Source organism: Oncorhynchus nerka, linkage group LG25 (assembly GCF_034236695.1).
Source record: "Oncorhynchus nerka isolate Pitt River linkage group LG25, Oner_Uvic_2.0, whole genome shotgun sequence".
In the NCBI taxonomy this organism is placed as follows: Eukaryota; Metazoa; Chordata; class Actinopteri; order Salmoniformes; family Salmonidae; genus Oncorhynchus; species Oncorhynchus nerka.
In genome coordinates, this window is record NC_088420.1 from 53,946,191 (window position 1) to 53,966,047 (window position 19,857).

Consider the following 19,857-nt stretch of genomic DNA (forward strand, 5'->3'; position numbering starts at 1 on the left):
AGGGCGGGGAACCAGAGGGAGGGTCATAACTAGAGTAACGTACCACAGCCACAAATGGCTAAACCCCGCCTTTTTCTACAATTCTCTTCGTTCAAATCTTAACTCTAACCTCAACCCTAACATTAACCACACTGCTAACATTATGCCCAAACATTAAATTAAGCAGTCCCCCTAGGTAAGTGTCAATCAAAATATATTGACTTTTAGACCTCAACAATACATATTGTATTGCCAATATGGCAAACGCCAATATCTGCACATGGCATATGGAATGAAAACTTGTGTGAGCCCTGAAATTGTAAAGTTATAGAGTCAGCATGAGCATGGTCTCAACTCTCTTCTGTCTATTTCATCGCCAGTGTTTCCCCTTACTGTCCCTACCTGCCCTGAGGTCAGCTTGGTGCTCTACTGTCTCCAGTCCTCCCCTGCCCCTTCCTTCCTTTTCTCTGCCTGCCTCCTGTTGCTTGCCCTGGCTTGCTCCAGCCTTAATCTTTGGCACATGATGCCCTCTTTCTGGGGCTATACCTGACACAGGACATACTGCCTTGTCTTCACAATTTGGATTATTGTTTGACCTGGTTGGCCTACACTATTTATTCTATTCGTGTTAAAGGGATACTTCATGCCTTTGGAAATGCATGCTAGCAGTTACCATAGACCTCCAGACATTGCGCTAACGCTAGTTATCAATTACGCTAACTCTAGTTAGCAACTTCCTTCAAACTGAACCTAAAATGGTACAGTACCACAAATTCATCTGACTCTGGGGAAGTAGATAAAGGGCTTCATTACCAAAATAGTATCCCTTTAATGTATTTGACTAGGGACAGATACAATAAAAACATTTACACATTGAATAACAGTCAGATACCTTGCACCATCACACTTTAGGTTGAAGTAATTTCCAGTGGTGTGCAGGGAGTAATATTCTAGTGATTATGCTATTTCCAGCTCTCTCTGCTGCTAAAGCCACTTTCTACCACTCTAAATTCCAAGCATCTGCCTCTAACCCTAGGAAGCTCTTTGCAACCTTCTCCTCCCTCCTGAATCCTCCTCCCCCTCCCCCCTCCTCCCTCTCTGCAGATGACTTCGTCAACCATTTTGAAAAGAAGGTCGACGACATCCGATCCTCGTTTACTAAGTCAAACGACACCGCTGGTTCTGCTCACACTGCCCTACCCTGTGCTCTGACCTCTTTCTCCCCTCTCTCTCCAGATGAAATCTCGCGTCTTGTGACGGCCGGCCGCCCAACAACCTGCCCGCTTGACCCTATCCCCTCCTCTCTTCTCCAGACCATTTCCGGAGACCTTCTCCCTCACCTCGCTCATCAACTCATCCCTGACCGCTGGCTACGTCCCTTCCGTCTTCAAGAGAGCGAGAGTTGCACCCCTTCTGAAAAAACCTACACTCGATCCCTCCGATGTCAACAACTACAGACCAGTATCCCTTCTTTCTTTTCTCTCCAAAACTCTTGAACGTGCCGTCCTTGGCCAGCTCTCCCGCTATCTCTCTCAGAATGACCTTCTTGATCCAAATCAGTCAGGTTTCAAGACTAGTCATTCAACTGAGACTGCTCTTCTCTGTATCACGGAGGCGCTCCGCACTGCTAAAGCTAACTCTCTCTCCTCTGCTCTCATCCTTCTAGACCTATCGGCCGCCTTCGATACTGTGAACCATCAGATCCTCCTCTCCACCCTCTCCGAGTTGGGCATCTCCGGCGCGGCCCACGCTTGGATTGCGTCCTACCTGACAGGTCGCTCCTACCAGGTGGCGTGGCGAGAATCCGTCTCCACACCACGTGCTCTCACCACTGGTGTCCCCAGGGCTCTGTTCTAGGCCCTCTCCTATTCTCGCTATACACCAAGTCACTTGGCTCTGTCATAACCTCACATGGTCTCTCCTATCATTGCTATGCAGACGACACACAATTAATCTTCTCCTTTCCCCCTTCTGATGACCAGGTGGCGAATCGCATCTCTGCATGTCTGGCAGACATATCAGTGTGGATGACGGATCACCACCTCAAGCTGAACCTCGGCAAGACGGAGCTGCTCTTCCTCCCGGGGAAGGACTGCCCGTTCCATGATCTCGCCATCACGGTTGACAACTCCATTGTGTCCTCCTCCCAGAGCGCTAAGAACCTTGGCGTGATCCTGGACAACACCCTGTCGTTCTCAACTAACATCAAGGCGGTGGCCCGTTCCTGTAGGTTCATGCTCTACAACATCCGCAGAGTACGACCCTGCCTCACACAGGAAGCGGCGCAGGTCCTAATCCAGGCACTTGTCATCTCCCGTCTGGATTACTGCAACTCGCTGTTGGCTGGGCTCCCTGCCTGTGCCATTAAACCCTACAACTCATCCAGAACGCCGCAGCCCGTCTGGTGTTCAACCTTCCCAAGTTCTCTCACGTCACCCCGCTCCTCCGCTCTCTCCACTGGCTTCCAGTTGAAGCTCGCATCCGCTACAAGACCATGGTGCTTGCCTACGGAGCTGTGAGGGGAACGGCACCTCAGTACCTCCAGGCTCTGATCAGGCCCTACACCCAAACAAGGGCACTGCGTTCATCCACCTCTGGCCTGCTCGCCTCCCTATCACTGAGGAAGTACAGTTCCCGCTCAGCCCAGTCAAAACTGTTCGCTGCTCTGGCCCCCCAATGGTGGAACAAACTCCCTCACGACGCCAGGACAGCGGAGTCAATCACCACCTTCCGGAGACACCTGAAACCCCACCTCTTTAAGGAATACCTAGGATAGGATAAAGTAATCCCTCTCACCCCCCTTAAAAGATTTAGATGCACTACTGTTCCACTGGATGTCATAAGGTGAATGCACCAATTTGTAAGTCGCTCTGGATAAGAGCGTCTGCTAAATGACTTAAATGTAAATGTTAAATGATGATGACATTCTGAGTTCTTGTAGAATTCTGTGACAAATGAATTTAAATGTAGAAAGCATTACAGTACATAAAGTTGAGGATTCCACTGATTTATTTATACAGCATAGACTAGAATATATTCCTATGGTATACACAGTAATAATATGCTGTAAACTTGTAACATCAAATTTTAGTTTGTGTACTTGCATATTGGCGTATGTATCAATGAAAACATGGAGAGGACAATGATGTCCATGACAGGACAATGGCTTACCTTGCTTTCATCTTCTGATCTTGCCTCATTGTATATATATTCCATTAAATACATGGAATATAATAAATGTTGCATGTTGTCAGAACAACAGAACCAAATGAATGGATTAATTAGTGGAAACAGCATACTGTACTCATCAAGTTCAGGGTTTTCAGGCACACTGGAGCCAAGGGAGGTAGTTGGATGCCCCGAAGAAAGATCGATTGCCTTGTAAAATGTAATATATGTACAGTACCAGTCAAAAGTTTGGACACACCTACTCATTCAAGGGTTTTTCTTGATTTTTTCTATTTTCTATATTGTAGAATAATAGTGAATACATCAAAAGTATTATATAACACATATGGAATCATGTAGTAATCAAAAAAGTGTTAAACAAATCTAAATATATATTTTATATTTTACACTCTTCAAAGTAGCCACCCTTTGCCTTGATGACAGCTTTGCACACTCTTGGCATTCTCTCCACCAGTTTCATGAGGTAGCCACCTAGAATGCTTTTCAAACCATCTTGAAGGAGTTCCCAGATATGCTGAGCACTTGTTTGCTGCTTTTCCTTCACTTTGCAGTCCAACTCATTCAAAACCATCTCAATTGGGTTGAGGTTGGGTGATTGTGGAGGCCAGGTTATCTGATGCAGCACTCCATCACTCTCCTTCTTGGTCAAATAGCCCTTACAAGCCTAGAGGTCATTGTCCTGTTGAAAAACAAATGATTGTCCCACTAAGCGCAAACCAGATGGTCGCTGTAGAATTCTGTGGTAGCCATGCTGGTTAAGTGGGCCTTGGATTCTAAATAAATCACTGACAGTGTGGGAACCAAACATGCAGAGATCATCTGTTCACCGACTCTGCGTCTCACAAAGACCCAGCGGTTGGAACAAAAAATCTCAAATATGTACTCATCATACCAAGGGACAGATTTCTACCAGTCTAATGTCCATTGCTCGTGTTTCTTGGGCCAAGCAAGTCTCTTCTTCTTATTGGTGTCCTTTAGTAGTGGTTTCTTTGCAGCAATTTGACCATGAAGGCCCGATTCACGCAGTCTCCTCTGAACAGTTGATGTTGAGATCAAATCAATAACATTTTATTGGTTACATACACGTGTTTAGCAGATGCGTCTGTTACTTTAAATCTGTGAAGCATTTATTTGGGCTGCAATTTCTGAGGTGCAGTTAACACGAATGAACTTATCCTCTGCAGCAGAGGTAACTCCTGTGGAGGTCCTCATGAGAGCCAGTTTCATCATAGCGCTTGATGTTTTTTTCGACTGCACTTGAAGCAACTTTCAAAGTTCTTGGAATTTCCCGCATTGACTGACCTTCATGTCTTAAAGTAATGATGGACTGTCGTTTTTCTTTGATTATTTGAGCTGTTCTTGCCACAATATGGACTTGGTCTTTTACCAAATAGGGCTATCATCTGTATACCACCCCTACTGTATCTTGTCACAACAGAACTGATTGGCTCAAATGAATTATTAAGAAGGAAAGAAATTCCACACATTAACTTTTAAGAAGGCACACCTGTTAATTGAAATGCATTCCAGCTGACTACCTTATGAAGCTGGTTGAAAGAATGCCAAGAGTGTGCAAAGGTGTTATCAAGGCAAAGAGTGACTACTTTGAAGAATCTCAAATTTAAAATATATTTGGATTTATTTCACACTTTTTTGGTTACTACATGATTACATACGTGTTATTTAATGGTTTTGATGTCTTCACTATTATTCTACAATGTAGCAAATAGTAAAAAATAAAGAAAACCCTTGAATGAGTAAATTTGTCCAAGCGTTTGACTGGTACTGTATATATTTGTTTACTATTGTGTATGTTATGCTTTATTTATACAGGTGAGTCACTGAGTTAAGAATCTATTTTCCATACCTGACAACTATTCACGGAACAGAGGAGTGTGTTTGTGACAGAGGGGGTGTGTTATCGATACAGCATTTGATTCCTATTGTTCTGACCACATGCAAAATGTATTTGTCTTTGATTTCTATGAAATAATACAATAACCTCCATTGGTGAGGTCATTATGTGTAAAGACATCAAGACAAATACATTTGGCATGTGGTCAGATTAACGGGAATCAAATACTGTAGATGCAAAAGTGGAAACATTATATCCATAAGGTATAACACGACAGACACATTGGGGCCAAAGAGAGTAAGAGCTGGGTGCCCTGAATAGACAGAGAAGTAGTAGATATTCCTGATGAGTAACATCTTGATGCCACATAATACTATTTTTATTTGATGTATTTGACATGTAAAGTTGGTTAAAGCACAACAAATAAATTCAAAAATGTGTAATTGTGTAATGTACTATAATATAATTGTATTATTAATAACCATTAATGAACCATTCTATAATTATCCTAAAATGATCCTTAAATATAATTGTTATTTATTATAGGTGTCACCTTCCTTCTCCTCATTCACAGTGCCAAGACACGTAATATAATTTCTGCTTTCCTCTGTAAAACAGTTGGCCTAAAGACATAGCAATCGCTGGAATTTAAAAAATTTAGTTGATGATGAGCCAACATCATAAACACCCCCTCGGTTATGCAGGCATTCAAATAACTGAGTGCCTTACATTTTCCAAAGACCCATTCCTTTTTGGCGAATCTACCAGACGTTTTGATTTGATATTATCTAGAGAACGTGGCGTCGAGAAGAGTGGCCTCTCAGTCCTCTCTGTACGATTGTCACGGTGAACCTGCTCATGCCATTGACGAGGACAATAACCAAGACTATCAAGCAAGGTCCTGTAGCGGCACTTCATGGCAAACTTTCCCAGATGTGTTGTCATCTCCCAAATCGGACCAGGCAAGACCGAAAATGTCCAGTGTAATTAGATGGAGGGTCGCTACATCATTGTGGTCATTCCTGGAAAGGACAACCTACTCATGCTATGTGAGGTGGAGGTACATGCAACTCCTGCAGGTAATAGCCAATGACTGTCTTCACTGTTCATCTTCATCAGACAGTTGAACTCTTCCTGTATTTCATATAGACCGTTTCAATCTTTTTTTTAGATAGGAAATTAACTCTTGCACATTTACAGAGATATGCATTGGCCCTGTCAAATACATTTAATAAAGTAAAGGAAACATTTTTGGTATTGTGGTAAGATTCCCTGCATGCTGTGTCAGTGAGTGCACCCGTGTCAAGAGTGAAATATTGTATACTCTCTCTCTGTTTCAGACACACCCACCTCTGTGTCCTCCACTCAACCTTCCAAAATCCTCCTATCTTTTCTCCTCTCTTCCCCAATATCCACTCCTCTTACTTCTTCTTCAACTAGTGCTTCAACTCCCCCATCTTCTCCCACCACCACCACCCCTCCTCCACTTCCTTCCTACAGTGTCCTCTTAAGGGGAGGAAGGGGACAGTGGTGACGAAGAAGCTGTGTTGGTCCGACGCTCTGTTCTACTGTAGGGATTACTATGGGGACCTGCTCTATGTCCGCAGCAAGGATGAACAGAGAGCGGTGGAGGATCTGCTGCAGCGCAGCGACCTGCCCTCACAGACAGGTGATGCTGGATGACCGGGGACCACATGGACTACAGACACTGGGAGGGAGTCACACCCCCTAAGAAGGACTTCTCCGACCCCTGTGGAGCGTTGACCAACGGGTGAGTCTTCCTATGGGTGGAGCTGCGCTATGATGTCCATCACCCCTTCCTCTGCTATGCAGGTGAAGATGACAGAAATGCACTGCCTTACCGCCCCATGGTCACTCAGTGAACCTCAACAAACCTCTTTTCATCCTGTGTTTCAAATTACTTACTGTACCTCCAATACTTTAACTATGTGTTCTGATGCTGTGTCTGAATGTTTAGTACCAAGATACCACGATTCCAAAATCCCTGTCTCGCCTTCCTCCTGAGTAACATCTCTCATTTTCACACCCTCTCTCAGATGCAGCACATAAAGATGCCTCATACATATGCTTCAAAATGTAGATAATAGAGAGATAATAATAGAGAGAGATCAAATCCAATGTATTTATAAAGCCCTTTTTACATCAGCAGATGTCACATAGTGCTAATACAGAAACCCAGCCTAAAACTCCAAAGATCAAGCCTTTTTGTGAATCCTTTGTCTCTCTCTCCCTCAGGTGCTGAGGAAGGGGTCTAAAGAGTGTGGTTCTACAGCACCTACAGAGACAAACGGCCAGAGACAGGGTCTGTGGAAAGACAGTCCATCCATTGATTCAACCGGTAGTGGAGTAGTAGTGTTTGATAAAGATCTGTTGATAGATGCAGAAAGGAGTGATTTATTATCCTTTTTAATGTACTTAGATGTTTTGTGTTGTCTTTAACTAAACATGGCCCTTAATTTAAATGTTAATATGACAAGTGACAAAGGACGATTTTGATAAAGTGATTGAAATTAGACGATTGAGGCTACTCAGGCCAACATACTTCATAGCTTGATGTATTGCATATACGGACTGCTTTAATAAATGTGTAATAAGCTATTTGAATTATTGTCCATTACATTAATAGTTCATCAATCACTTATTGTCCATTACATCAATAGACCCATGATTGTTGCCTTCTGTTTGTGGGCTACACTAGGAACCTTTCAGTGAATACTGATGTTCCATGGGGGTTTAGTTGATAAAACCCAAAACATCCGGTACTGTTTCCCATGGAAACGAAGTCTGTGCCGAAACCTACCAAGGCTAGATCGCCACAGTAACATGAACATGCAATGTCAGCTATAAAATTCAAGTAGTGCATTATACATTAAAATATAAATATATAACCTTATAATTACGGACGCAGCAATGTGCACGAAAATGAATCCTGATCGTTTCAACCCTACCCTCTCAGTTGATGAGTACCTTGGTGAGTAGCTAACGTTAGCTAAACCAGGCAGCAGAGCCGTTATGGCCTATGGGTAGAGATATGCTGCTCTGCATTACTCTTCTTTGTTAGCTAAAAGGGCACCAATATTGGTTGGCCCAATGCTAAAAAATAGTTTGCAGCTACTCACCCTCTCTCCTCTGGCAGCTGAGACCAACGTGCTTTTCTACCTGAACGATGCTGTGACCCAGCTTCTGGAGCACAAGGAGGAATACACCCAGTTTGGCATCGTCCGTTACTTTGCAGAATAGTACGTTTCTATTCTATTCTACCAGTCTTGTTTCTTCAGAGCAGATCATGTTGTTGGTGGAATACGTTTCCCTGCTACGTTCCTCAAATCAATTCATCTTATTTCAAAGTTACTACATTGTATCTACAGTGTAGCTATGTAGGTAGATATACATTCTTACATTAAACTGCTTATAGCCATATCCTGTTTATGGATTATTATTATGTTTTTGTCAAATAATTGGACCTTATGTTGTATTTCACTTCCTTTTTGATTGGTTGACAGCTTTAGCAGTGTGAAGAACGGCAACCACGTACTGTTCAGAGAGTTCGGCTACATCAAGGCCACAGCTCATAACAGGACCTCCTTCATCCGCGTCCTCTGGAGGTGCTTCCGACAGATCGGGAAGAATGGAGGTAGGCCTAATGAGTGTGTGTGTGTGTGACTGTCTGTATGTGTGATGAGGTAACGCTGTCTTTGAACATTTGGAAAATGTGAAAACAATTGAGGGAAAAAGTTACGATTAAAAACACAATGCTTATGGAATTATACTCGAGCTTCAGCTTCCTGCAAGGACCTCCTGTGTGTGTGTCAAATCAAAATCAAATCAATTTTTATTTGTCACATGCGCCGAGTACAACAGGTGTAGATCTTACGGTGAAAGGCTTACTTACAAGCCCTTAACCAACAATGCAGTTTTAAGAAAAATAAGTGTGAAGTAAAAAATAAAATACCAAAAAATAAAAGCAGCAGTAAAATAACAGTAGCGAGGCTATATACAGGGTTACCGTTACAGAGTCGATGTGAGGGGGCACCGGTTAGTTGAGGTAATTGAGGTAATACGTACATGTAGGTAGAATTAAAGTGACTATGCATAGATAATAAACAGAGAGTTGCAGCAGCGTGGGGGGCAATGCAAATAGTCTGGGTAGCAACTTGATTAGCTGTTCAGGAGTCTTATGGCTTGGGGGTAGAAGCTGTTAAGAAGTCTTTTGGACCAAGACTTGGAGCTCCGGTACCGCTTGCCGTGCGGTAGTAGAGAGAACAGTCTATGAATTGGGTGGCTGGCGTCTTGACAATTTTTGGGGCCTTCCTCTGACACCGCCTGGTATATTGGTCCTGGATGGCATGAATCTTGGCCCCAGTGATGTACAGGGCCGTACGCACTACCCTCTGTAGTGCCTTGCGGTCGTGCCTTGCCATACCAGGCAGTGATGCAACCAGTCAGGATGCTCTTGATGGTGCAGCGTTAAAACTTTTTGAGGATCTGAGTACCCATGCCAAATCTTTTCAGTCTCCTGAGAGGGAATAGGTTTTGTCGTGCCCACTTCACGACAAATGTCTTGCTGTGTTTGGACTATGATAGTTTGTTGGTGATATGGACACCAAGGAACTTGAAGCTCTCAACCTGCTCCACTATAGCCCCGTCGATGAGAATGGGGGCGTGCTCGGTCCTCCTTTTCCTGTAGTCCACGATCATCTCCTTTGTCTTGATCACATTGAGGGAGAGGCTGTTATCCTGGCACGACACGGCCAGGTCTCTGACCTCCTCCCTATAGTAGCCTAGTGGTTAGAGTGTTGGGCCAGTAACCAAAACGGTTGCTTGATCAAATCCCTGAGCTGACATGTTGTTCTGGCAGTTGTTCTGCCCCTGAGCAAGGCAGTTAACCCACTGTTCCCGGGGCGCCAAAGACGTAGATGTCGATTAAGGCAGCCTCCCACACTTCTTGATTCAGAGGGATTGGGTTAAATGAGGAAGACACATTTCAGTTGAAGGCATTCAGTTGTACAACTGACTTTATATTGTTGTCGGTGATCAGGCCTACCACTGTTGTGTCGTCGGCAAACTTAATGATGGTGTTGGAGTCGTGCCTGGCCATGCAGTCATGAGTGAACAAGGAGTACAGGAGGGGACTGAGCACACACCCCTGAGGGGCCCACGTGTTGAGGATCAGGGTGGTGGATGTGTTGTTAGCTACTCTTACCACTTGGGGGCGGCCCGTCAGGAAGTCCTGGATCCAGTTGCAGAGGGAGGTGTTTTGTCCCAGGGTCCTTAGCTTAGTGATGAGCTTTGAGGGTACTATGTTGTTGAATGCTGAGTTGTAGTCAATGAATAGCATTCTCACGTAGGTGTTCCTTTTGTCCAGGTGGGAAAGGGCAGTGTGGAGTTGCAATAGAGATTACATCATCTGTGGATCTGTTGGGGCGGTATGCAAATTGGAGTGGGTCTAGGGTTTCTGGCATAATGTTGTTGATGTGAGCCATGACCAGCCTTTCAAAACACTTCATGGCTACAGTCTTTTAGGCAGGTTACCTTAGTGTTCTTGGGCACAGGGACTATGGTGGTCTGCTTGAAGCATGTTGGTATTACAGACTCAGTTGAAAATGTCAGTGAAGACACTTGCCACTTGGTCAGCGCATGCTCGGAGTACACGTCCTGGTAATGTGAATGTTGACCTGTATAAAAGGTCTTACTCATCGGCTACGGAGAGCGTGATCACACAGTCTTCCGGAACAGCTGATGCTCTCAAGCATGTTTCAGTGTTGCTTGCCTCGAAGCGAGCATAGAAGTAATTTAGGTGGTCTAGTAGGCTCGTGTCACTGGGCAGATCACGGCTGTGTTTCCCTTTGTAGTCTGTAATAGTTTGCAAGCCCTGCCACATCCGACGAGCTTTGGAGCCGGTGTTATACAATTCGATTTTAGACCTGTATTGACGCTTTGCCTGTTTGAGGGTATAGCGGGATTTCTAATAAGCTTCTGGGTTAGAGTCCCGCTCCTTGAAAGCGGCAGCTCTACTCTTTAACTCAGTGTGGATGTTGCCTGTAATACATGGCTTCTGGTTGGGGTATGTACAGTCACTGTGGGGACGACGTCATCGATTCACTTATTGATGAAGCCAGTGACTGATGTGGTGTACTCCTCAATGCCATTGGTAGAATCCCAGAACATATTCCAGTCTTTGCTAGCAAAACAGTCCTGTAGGTTAGCACCTGCTTCATCTGACCACTTTTTTATTGACCAAGTCACTGGTGCTTCCTGTTTTAGTTTTTGCTTGAAAGCAGGAATTAGGAGGATAGAATTATGGTCATATTTGCCAAATGGAGGGCGAGGGAGAACTTTGTACACATCTCTGTATGGAGTAAAGGTAGTCTAGTGTTTTTTCCCCTCTGGTTGCACATTTAACACGCTGGTAGAAGTTAGGTAAAACAGATTTAAGTTTCCCTGCATTAACGTCCCCGGCCACTAGGAGCGCCGCCTCTGGATGAGCTTTTTCCTGTTTGCTTATGGGCGTATACAGCTCGTTGATGCGGTCTTAGTGCCAGCATCGGTTTGCGGTGGTAAATAGACAGCCACAAAGAATATAGATTAAAACTCTCTTGGTAAATAGTGTGGTCTACAGCTTATCATGAGATACTCTACCTCAGGTGAGCAAAACCTCGTCATTGAGTTATATAGATGAATGAATACCTCTGGTGTTGCTTGTCGGTGTTTATATATTTTATGTGCTTTTGTATGCTTGCTATAGACCTCCTGGCCATGTTGGAGTACAGCTCCCTTCTGCAGCTCCTCTGTCCAGACTTCCCAGTGGAGATGGTACAACATGCAGCAAGGTCTGATTTGGCATAATTTATTGATATTGTACAATATGTTAATTTAGCTACATTTAAGTTACATTACGTTCAGTGCGTTTCCATCTCTGTGAAATGGAATGCCAACACATGATTGTAAATATTTAAAGTATACACTATTTGTATTTGTATTTATTATGGATCCCTTTTAGCTGCTGCCAAGGCAGTTATACAATTTTAAAAACATTACAGTACATTCACAGATTTCACAACGCACTGTGTGCCCCTCAGGCCACTACTCCACTCCACATATCTACAGTACAAAATCCATGTGTACCTGCTGTGGTAAACCGTGGGGTGTTGGATTGAGCGTGCAGAGATTGACACAGAGACAGGGAGGCTTTAGTCTGGAAAAACAACTTTACTTAAGACAGAAAATGAATATATCAAAGAAATAACTCAGGTTTGCGCGGTCTTCCGTCTCTCTCTTCTCTGGTGTCCGTCTCTCTCCCTTCTCTCCCGCGGTGTGCCGTCGTGCTCCTTTTATTTAGCCTCCACGGCTGGTTGGCACTTTTGTCTAATTACCTCCACTTAGCTGTCAGTGCCCAGCTCCGGTATTCCCAGCAGAGGGAGCCAACGTCGCCTCACGTACCTCCCCTCTATTACCATCCCCCGGGGTAGACCTCCTGGGATACCACAGTGTGTGTATAGTGCGTATGTTATCGTGTGTGCATGTAAAACCAAATCAAAGTTTATTTGTCACGTGCGCCGAATACAACAGGTAAACCTTACAGTGAAATCCTTACAGTGAAAAAAAGGCATGTGTGTGTGTGTAGGTAAGTAATGAAATAAAACAACAGTAAAAAGACATTTGAAAAAAGAGTAGCAAGGCTATATACAGACACCGGTTAGTCAGGCTTATTGGGGTAGTATGTACATGAATGTATAGTTAAAGTGACTATGCATATAAGATAAACAGAGAGTAGCAGCAGCGTAAAGAGGGGTTGGGGGGGCACACAATGCAAATAGTCCGGGTAACAATTTGGTTACATGTTCAGGAGTCTTATGGCTTGGGGGTAAAAACTTTTGAAAAGCCTTTTTGTCCTAGACTTGGCACTCCGGTACCGCTTGCCATGCGGTATTAGAGAGAACAGTCTATGGCTGGGGTGGCTGGGGTCTTTGACAATTTTTAGGTCCTTCCTCTGACACCGCCTGGTGTAGAGGTCCTGGATGGCAGGAAGCTTTGCCACAGTGATGTACTGGGCCGTACGCACTACTCTCAGAAGTGCCTTGCGGTTGGAGGCCGAGCAATTGCCGTACCAGGCAGTGATGCAACCGGTCAGGATGCTCTCGATGTTGCAGCTGTAGAACCTTTTGAGGATTTCAGGTCCCATGCCAAATCTTTTTATCTCTGTTTCCTGAGGGGGAATAGGCTTTGTCGTGCCCTCTACACGACTGTCTTGATGTATTTGGACCAATCTAGTTTGTTGTTGATGTGGACACCAAGGAATTTGAAGCTCTCAACCTGCTCCACTACTGCCCCGTCGATGAGAATGGGGACGTGCTCGGTGCTCCTTTTTCTGTAGTCCACAATCATCTCCTTAGTCTTGGTTATGTTGAGGGATAGGTTGTTATTCTGGCACCAACCGGTCAGGTCTCTGACCTCCTCCCTATAGGTTGTCTCGTCATTGTCGGTGATCAGGCCTACCACTGTTGTGTCGTCAGCAAACTTAATGATGGTGTTGGAGTCGTGCCTGGCCATGCAGTCGTGGGTGAACAGGGAGTACAAGAGGGGACTGAGCACGCAGCCCTGGGGAGCTCCAGTGTTGAGGATCAGCGTGGCAGATGTGTTGCTACCTACCCTCACCACCTGGGGGTGGCCTGTCAGGAAGTCCAGGATCCAGTTGCAGAGGGAGGTGTTTAGTCCCAGGATCCTTAGCTTAGAGATTGCATCATCTGTGGATCTGTTTGGGCGGTATGCAAATTTGAGTGGGTCTAGGGTTTCTGGGATAATGGGGTTGATGTCAGCCATTACCAGCCTTTCAAAGCACTTCATGGTCTGTAGTCATTGAAGCAGGTTGCCTTTGTGTTCTTGGGCACTGCTTGAAGCATGTTTCTATTACAGACTCAATCAGGGACATGTTGAAAATGTCAGTGAAGACACCTGCCAGTTGGTCAGCACATGCCCGGAGCACATGTCCTGGTAATCCGTCTGGCCTCGCAGCCTTGTGTATGTTGACCTGTTTAAAGGTCTTCCTCACGTCGGCTACGGAGAGCATGATCACACAGTCGTCCGGAACAGCTGATGCTCTCATGCATGCCTCAGTGTTGCTTGCCTCGAAGCGAGCATAGAAGTGATTTAGCTCGTCTGGTAGGCTTGTGTCACTGGGCAGCTCGCGGCTGTGCTTCCCTTTGTAGTCTGTAATAGTTTGCAAGCCCTGCCACATCTGACGAGCGTCGGAGCCGGTGTAGTATGATTCAATCTTAGCCCTGTATTGACGCTTTGCCTGTTTGATGGTTCATCGCAGGGAATAGCGGGATTTCTTGTAAGCTTCCGGGTTAGAGTCCCGCACCTTGAAAGCGTCAGCTCTACCCTTTAGCTCAGTGCGAATGTTGCCTGTAATCCATGGCTTCTGGTTGGGGTATGTACGTACAGTCACTGTGGGGATGACGTCCTGCACTTATTGATAAATCCAGTGACTGATGTGGTGTATTCCTCAATGTCATCGGAAGAATCCCGGAACATGTTCCAGTCTGCGATAGCAAAGCAGTACTGTAGTTTAGCATCTGCTTCATCTGACCATTTTTTTATAGACCGAGTCACTGGTGCTTCCTGCTTTAATTTTTGCTTGTAAGCAGGAATCAGGAGGATAGAGTTGTGGTCGGATTTACCAAATGGAGGGCGAGGGAGAGCTTTGTACGCGTCTCTGTGTGTGGAGTACAGGTGATCTAGAATTGTTTCCCCCTCTGGTTGCACATTTAACATGTTGATAGAGATTTGGTAGAACTGATTTAAGTTTCCCTGCATTAAAGTCTCCGGCCACTAGGAGCGCCGCCTCTGTGTGAGTGGTTTCCTGTTTGGTTATTTCCTTATACAGCTGACTTAGTGCGGTCTTAGTGCCAGCATCTGTCTGTGGTGGTAAATAAACAGCCACGAAAAGTATAGCTGAGAACTCTCGAGGGCAAGTAGTGTGGCCTGCAGTTTATCACAATATACTCAACTTCAGGCGTGCAAAATCTAGAGACTTCCTTAGATTTCGTGCACCAGCTGTTGTTTACAAATATGCACAGACCCCCCGTCTTACCGGAGAGTGCTGTTATATCCTGCCGGTGTATCCCGCTAGCTAAATATCCATGTCGTCATTCAGCCACGATTTCGTGAAGCATAGGATATTACAGTTTTTGATGTCCCGTTGGTAGGATATTCGTGATCGTACCTCGTCTAGTTTATTGTCCAATGATTACACGTTGGCGAGTAATATTGACGGTAACGGCAGCTTTCCTAGTTGTCTTCTGCGGTTCCGGACGAGGCATCCGGCTCTTCGTCCTCTGCGTCGCTTCCTTTTGCGAATAATTGGGATGTCTGCCCTGTGGGGTGTTTGGAGAATATCGTGTGAGTCCTGCTGTTGAAATCTTTGTCTAATCCGAGGTGAGTGATCGCTGTCCTGATATCCAGAAGCTCTTTGTCTAATCCGAGGTGAGTGATTGCTGTCCTGATATCCAGAAGCTCTTTGTCTAATCCGAGGTGAGTGATCGCTGTCCTGATATCCAGAAGCTCTTTGTCTAATCCGAGGTGAGTGATCGCTGTCCTGATATCCAGAAGCTCTTTGTCTAATCCGAGGTGAGTGATCGTTGTCCTGATATCCAGAAGCTCTTTGTCTAATCCGAGGTGAGTGATCGCTGTCCTGATATCCAGAAGCTCTTTGTCTAATCCGAGGTGAGTGATCGCTGTCCTGATATCCAGAAGCTCTTTGTCTAATCCGAGGTGAGTGATCGCTGTCCTGATATCCAGAAGCTCTTTGTCTAATCCGAGGTGAGTGATCGCTGTCCTGATATCCAGAAGCTCTTTGTCTAATCCGAGGTGAGTGATCGTTGTCCTGATATCCAGAAGCTCTTTGTCTAATCCGAGGTGAGTGATCGCTGTCCTGATATCCAGAAGCTCTTTGTCTAATCCGAGGTGAGTGATCGCTGTCCTGATATCCAGAAGCTCTTTGTCTAATCCGAGGTGAGTGATCGCTGTCCTGATATCCAGAAGCTCTTTTCTTCTGTAAGATACGGTTGCAGAAACATTATGTACAAAATCATTTACAAATATTGCGAAAAAAAAACCCACATAATAGCACAATTGGTTAGGAGACCGTAAAACGGCGGCCAATTCCTCGGCGGCCATCTCCTCCGGCGCCATTTTTTTTATATATGTGTGTGTGTGTATGCATGTGTCTATGCCTATGTTTGTGTCGCTTCACAGTCCCTGCTGTTCCATAAGGTGTTTATTTCATCTGTTTTTGAAATGTAATTGTACTGCTTGCGTCAGTTACTTGATGTGGAATAGAGTTACATGTAGTCATGGCTCTATGTAGTACTGTGCGCCTCCCATAGTCTGTTCTGGACTTGGGGACTGTGAAGACACCTCTTGTGGCATGTGTTGTGGGGTATGCATGGGTGTCCGAGCTGTGCGCCAGTAGTTCAAACAGACAGCTGGGGTGCTTTAAACATTCAACACCTCTCATAAATACAAGTAGTGATGAAGCCAATCTCTCCTCTACTTTGAGCCAGAAGAGATTGACATGCATATTATTAATATTAGCTCTCTGTGTACATCCAAGGGCCAGCCGTGCTGCCCTGTTCTGAACCAATTGCAATTTTCCTCATTTCCTTTTTTGTGGCACCTGACTACACGACTGAACAGTAGTCCAGGTGCAACAAAACTAAGGCCTGTAGGAGCTTAACTCTTTATTAAGTGTTGCAGTAAATTCAGTTGCTGTAGTAGCTGACATGTATTGTTGAGTCATCTTCATACATAGACACGCTGGCTTTACTCAAAGCCAGTGGCATGTCATTAGTAAAGATTGAAAAAAGTAATGAGCCTAGACAGTTGCCCTGGGGAATTCCTGATTCTACCTGGATTATGTTGGAGGCTTCCATTAAAGAACACCCTCTGTGTTCTGTTAGGCAGGTAACTCTTTATCCACAATATAGCAGGGGGTGTAAAGCCATAACACATACATTTTTCCAGCAGCAGATAATGTCAAAAGCCGCACTGAAGTCTAACAAAACAGCCCCCACAATCATCTTGTTATCATCAACACTATGACTATATCCAACTGATATCTCTTTCAACATAGGATAGTGCTAATGGATGATGCCATGGACTGCCTCATGTCCTTCTCGGATTTCCTCTTCTCTTTCCAAATCCAGTTCTACTTCGAAGGTAAGTACATCTGTATAAACCAATGACGAGAGAACTTGGTTTACCACTCTGTACCTGACATGATGATCAAATCAAATCAAACTTTATTTGTCACATGCCGAATACAACAGGTGTAGACCTTACCGTGAAATGCTTACTTACAAGTCCTTAACCAACAGTGCAGTTCAAGGAAGAGGGACGAAAATATTTACCAAATAAACTAAAGTAAAAAAGAATAACAAGTAACACAATGTATATAGTCCGGTGGCCATTTGATTAATTGTTCAGCAGCCTTATGGCTTGGGGTAGAAGCTGTTAAGAAGCCTTTTGGTCCTAGACTTGGCGCTCCGGTACCGCTTGCCGTGCGGTAGCAGAGAGAACAGTCTTATGACTTCGGTGACTGGAGTCTTTTTGGGGCTTTCCTCTGACACCGCCTAGTATATAGGTCCTGGATGGCAGGAATCTTGGCCCCAGTGATGTACTGGGCCGTACGCACTACCCTCTGCAGCGCCTTATAGTCCGATGCAGAGAGCAGTTGCCATACCAGGCGGTGCTGCAACCGGTTACATAAACTCTAATGCTAGAGCACTAGATCCTTTTCAGACTCTAACTGGGTAGACTCTAGGTTGTACTGTGTCACCTGAAATCCTGTATTCCTTTTACTTTCCACTAACAGAGTTCCTGGAGAGTATTGCTGTGATCTACCAGGACCTGCTGTCAGGGAAAAGCCCCAACACTGTGATCGTCCCAACCTCTACCTCAGTGGAACAGCTCCCCCAGGTGGCCACAGAGGAAACTGAGGCCCAGGAAGGAGTGGACTCCTCTGTCTTTGGAGAGTGCATCGAGGTGCTTTGTGAAAGGTTCAAACACAAGTAAGAAATAGTTCCATGATTACAATACATCTAAATAAATATTGTGACTAGCCTACAATGACAATATAAACAAACATTCAATGATTCTCAGGTAACACCAGCACTCGGGAGAAGATCATACCGGGGGGTCAAATTAAGTTGTATTGAACTGCTAGGGTACATAACTCCTGATTAGAGATGCTCTATGTTGAAATCGCTCCACCATTTCCTGGTTGCTAAAAATGGAATAGTTTGCCTAATATCAGTTTATGTGATAAAACAAGCAAGTATAGTGTAGAGAATCATTGTACCATCTAAACAGCTTTTAAATATATTTTCCAAACCCAAAAAATGTTGTAATTTCAGCTGTTTGAAGCTTTTGTACAAAACTGAAAGTAAAGGACGCAGAAACTAAACTTAAAAACAGGAAGTATAGAAATAGTGCTCATAGAACAGATATACTGCATCTTAGACTTTCTTTCATTTGGGAATGACAGATCTATAACACACATTTCTATGTGAATTTGGTCAGGTCACCGAAAAAGTTACATATTGCCGCTTTAAGTTAGAGTGATTTATTGATCTTGTGTGTTTCTCCATAGCCATCCTTCTACATCTGCCATTAGAGAGGTTCTGGAGCTAACACAGAGAGTGACATTCTATGGCTTTGTGATGGCTCTGGTCAGACATGAGGGCATCAACCAGGACATTGGTGAGAACTAGCCTACTGTGTCGTTATCTATTGATAACAAAGACTATTGTTCCAATAATGAAATAGAACTACAATGCATTACAATAAATGTACCTTAAAAGGCTTTTCATTTAATCACTGTTTTATCTAGTGTTTGTAATTGAGTTGACCTTGCTAGGTGCCCTACCAAACAAGTCAGAGCTTCTCATTGACCCTGAGATGGACCAGGAAGTGGAGAAACTGTGAGTAAACTGGAGCACATAATGTACCATAATCAAAACCTAAATTTGCCCATGTTTCTACTACACTGTTAAAAATGGCTAATAGATCATGTTGCATGCCTTCATTGCCTTGACACAACTTGACTATGAACCTTCAGTCACCCTCTGGTTGGAAGCTCAGTCAGTTCCGTAGTACTGTGTATCCTCTCCTCTCAACAGGATTCAATAATATTATATTGTAATGTGTTATTATATCTCTATGCTCTCTACAGCATTGCCCAGATCGCTATCAGTCCTACGTCCAACAGCAGCAGCAGTGTACCAGGACACAAGGAGCCCCCTAGGAAGGCCTCCCCACGCAAGTCCCTTCACCACCGCAAGAGGATCGAGATGGAGAGTGACGGATCCACCGAGGAGACTGACTCCTCAGAGAACTGAGCCTGGACTGAGGCTGACCTCCCAATGGCCCCTTGGCCTCCCATTAACACACTTATACTTCCACTGGCGGACTAAACTTGTCATTAACCCTGTTACAACTATAGTGTCTGTGTTACAACGGTGTAGGCTTATTAGGCTTATTACTCTAGGCGAATTTCTATAGAACTGCTATATATTTAGTACTATGAGAACCTGTCTGTCTGAGAAGTGTGAAAGTTTTATTTTACGATAACATCTCTGCAGGTTGGAACTGTAATTCAGTGTTCCCTACCTGGTAACGCATTCTTGTATGTAGTTATTTATGATGTGATATATCTGTATGTAATTTCTGATTACCAACCCTGTATCACCTAATATAAAAATGGTTGCTGTGTGTCACAATGTCGCCCATGGCAATAATCTCTCACTGCATGG

At 44.4% G+C, this 19,857-nt stretch overlaps 1 protein-coding gene across 1 annotated transcript; it reads left to right on the forward strand.

Moving 5' to 3' along the window:
* Window positions 1-7,806: 7,806 nt before the first annotated feature.
* cstpp1 (centriolar satellite-associated tubulin polyglutamylase complex regulator 1) lies at window positions 7,807-19,828 on the forward strand. The gene is made up of 9 exons (XM_029634892.2): window positions 7,807-8,015; window positions 8,181-8,283; window positions 8,548-8,678; window positions 11,790-11,874; window positions 17,178-17,263; window positions 17,919-18,114; window positions 18,696-18,805; window positions 18,963-19,026; window positions 19,278-19,828. The coding sequence occupies exons 1-9, from the start codon at window positions 7,955-7,957 to the stop codon at window positions 19,441-19,443; spliced, it is 1,002 nt and encodes a 333-aa protein (XP_029490752.1). The 5' UTR covers window positions 7,807-7,954; the 3' UTR covers window positions 19,444-19,828.
* The last annotated feature ends 29 nt before the right edge of the window (window positions 19,829-19,857 follow it).

Bases quoted from the DNA above. Each gene is read 5' to 3' on its own strand.
- cstpp1 (XM_029634892.2), top strand. From the start codon at position 7,955: ATGTGCACGAAAATGAATCCTGATCGTTTCAACCCTACCCTCTCAGTT. The intron at 18,115-18,695 runs GTAAGAAATAGT...GTTTCTCCATAG, and splicing joins TGTGAAAGGTTCAAACACAA to CCATCCTTCTACATCTGCCA. The intron at 19,027-19,277 runs GTGAGTAAACTG...TGCTCTCTACAG, and splicing joins GACCAGGAAGTGGAGAAACT to CATTGCCCAGATCGCTATCA.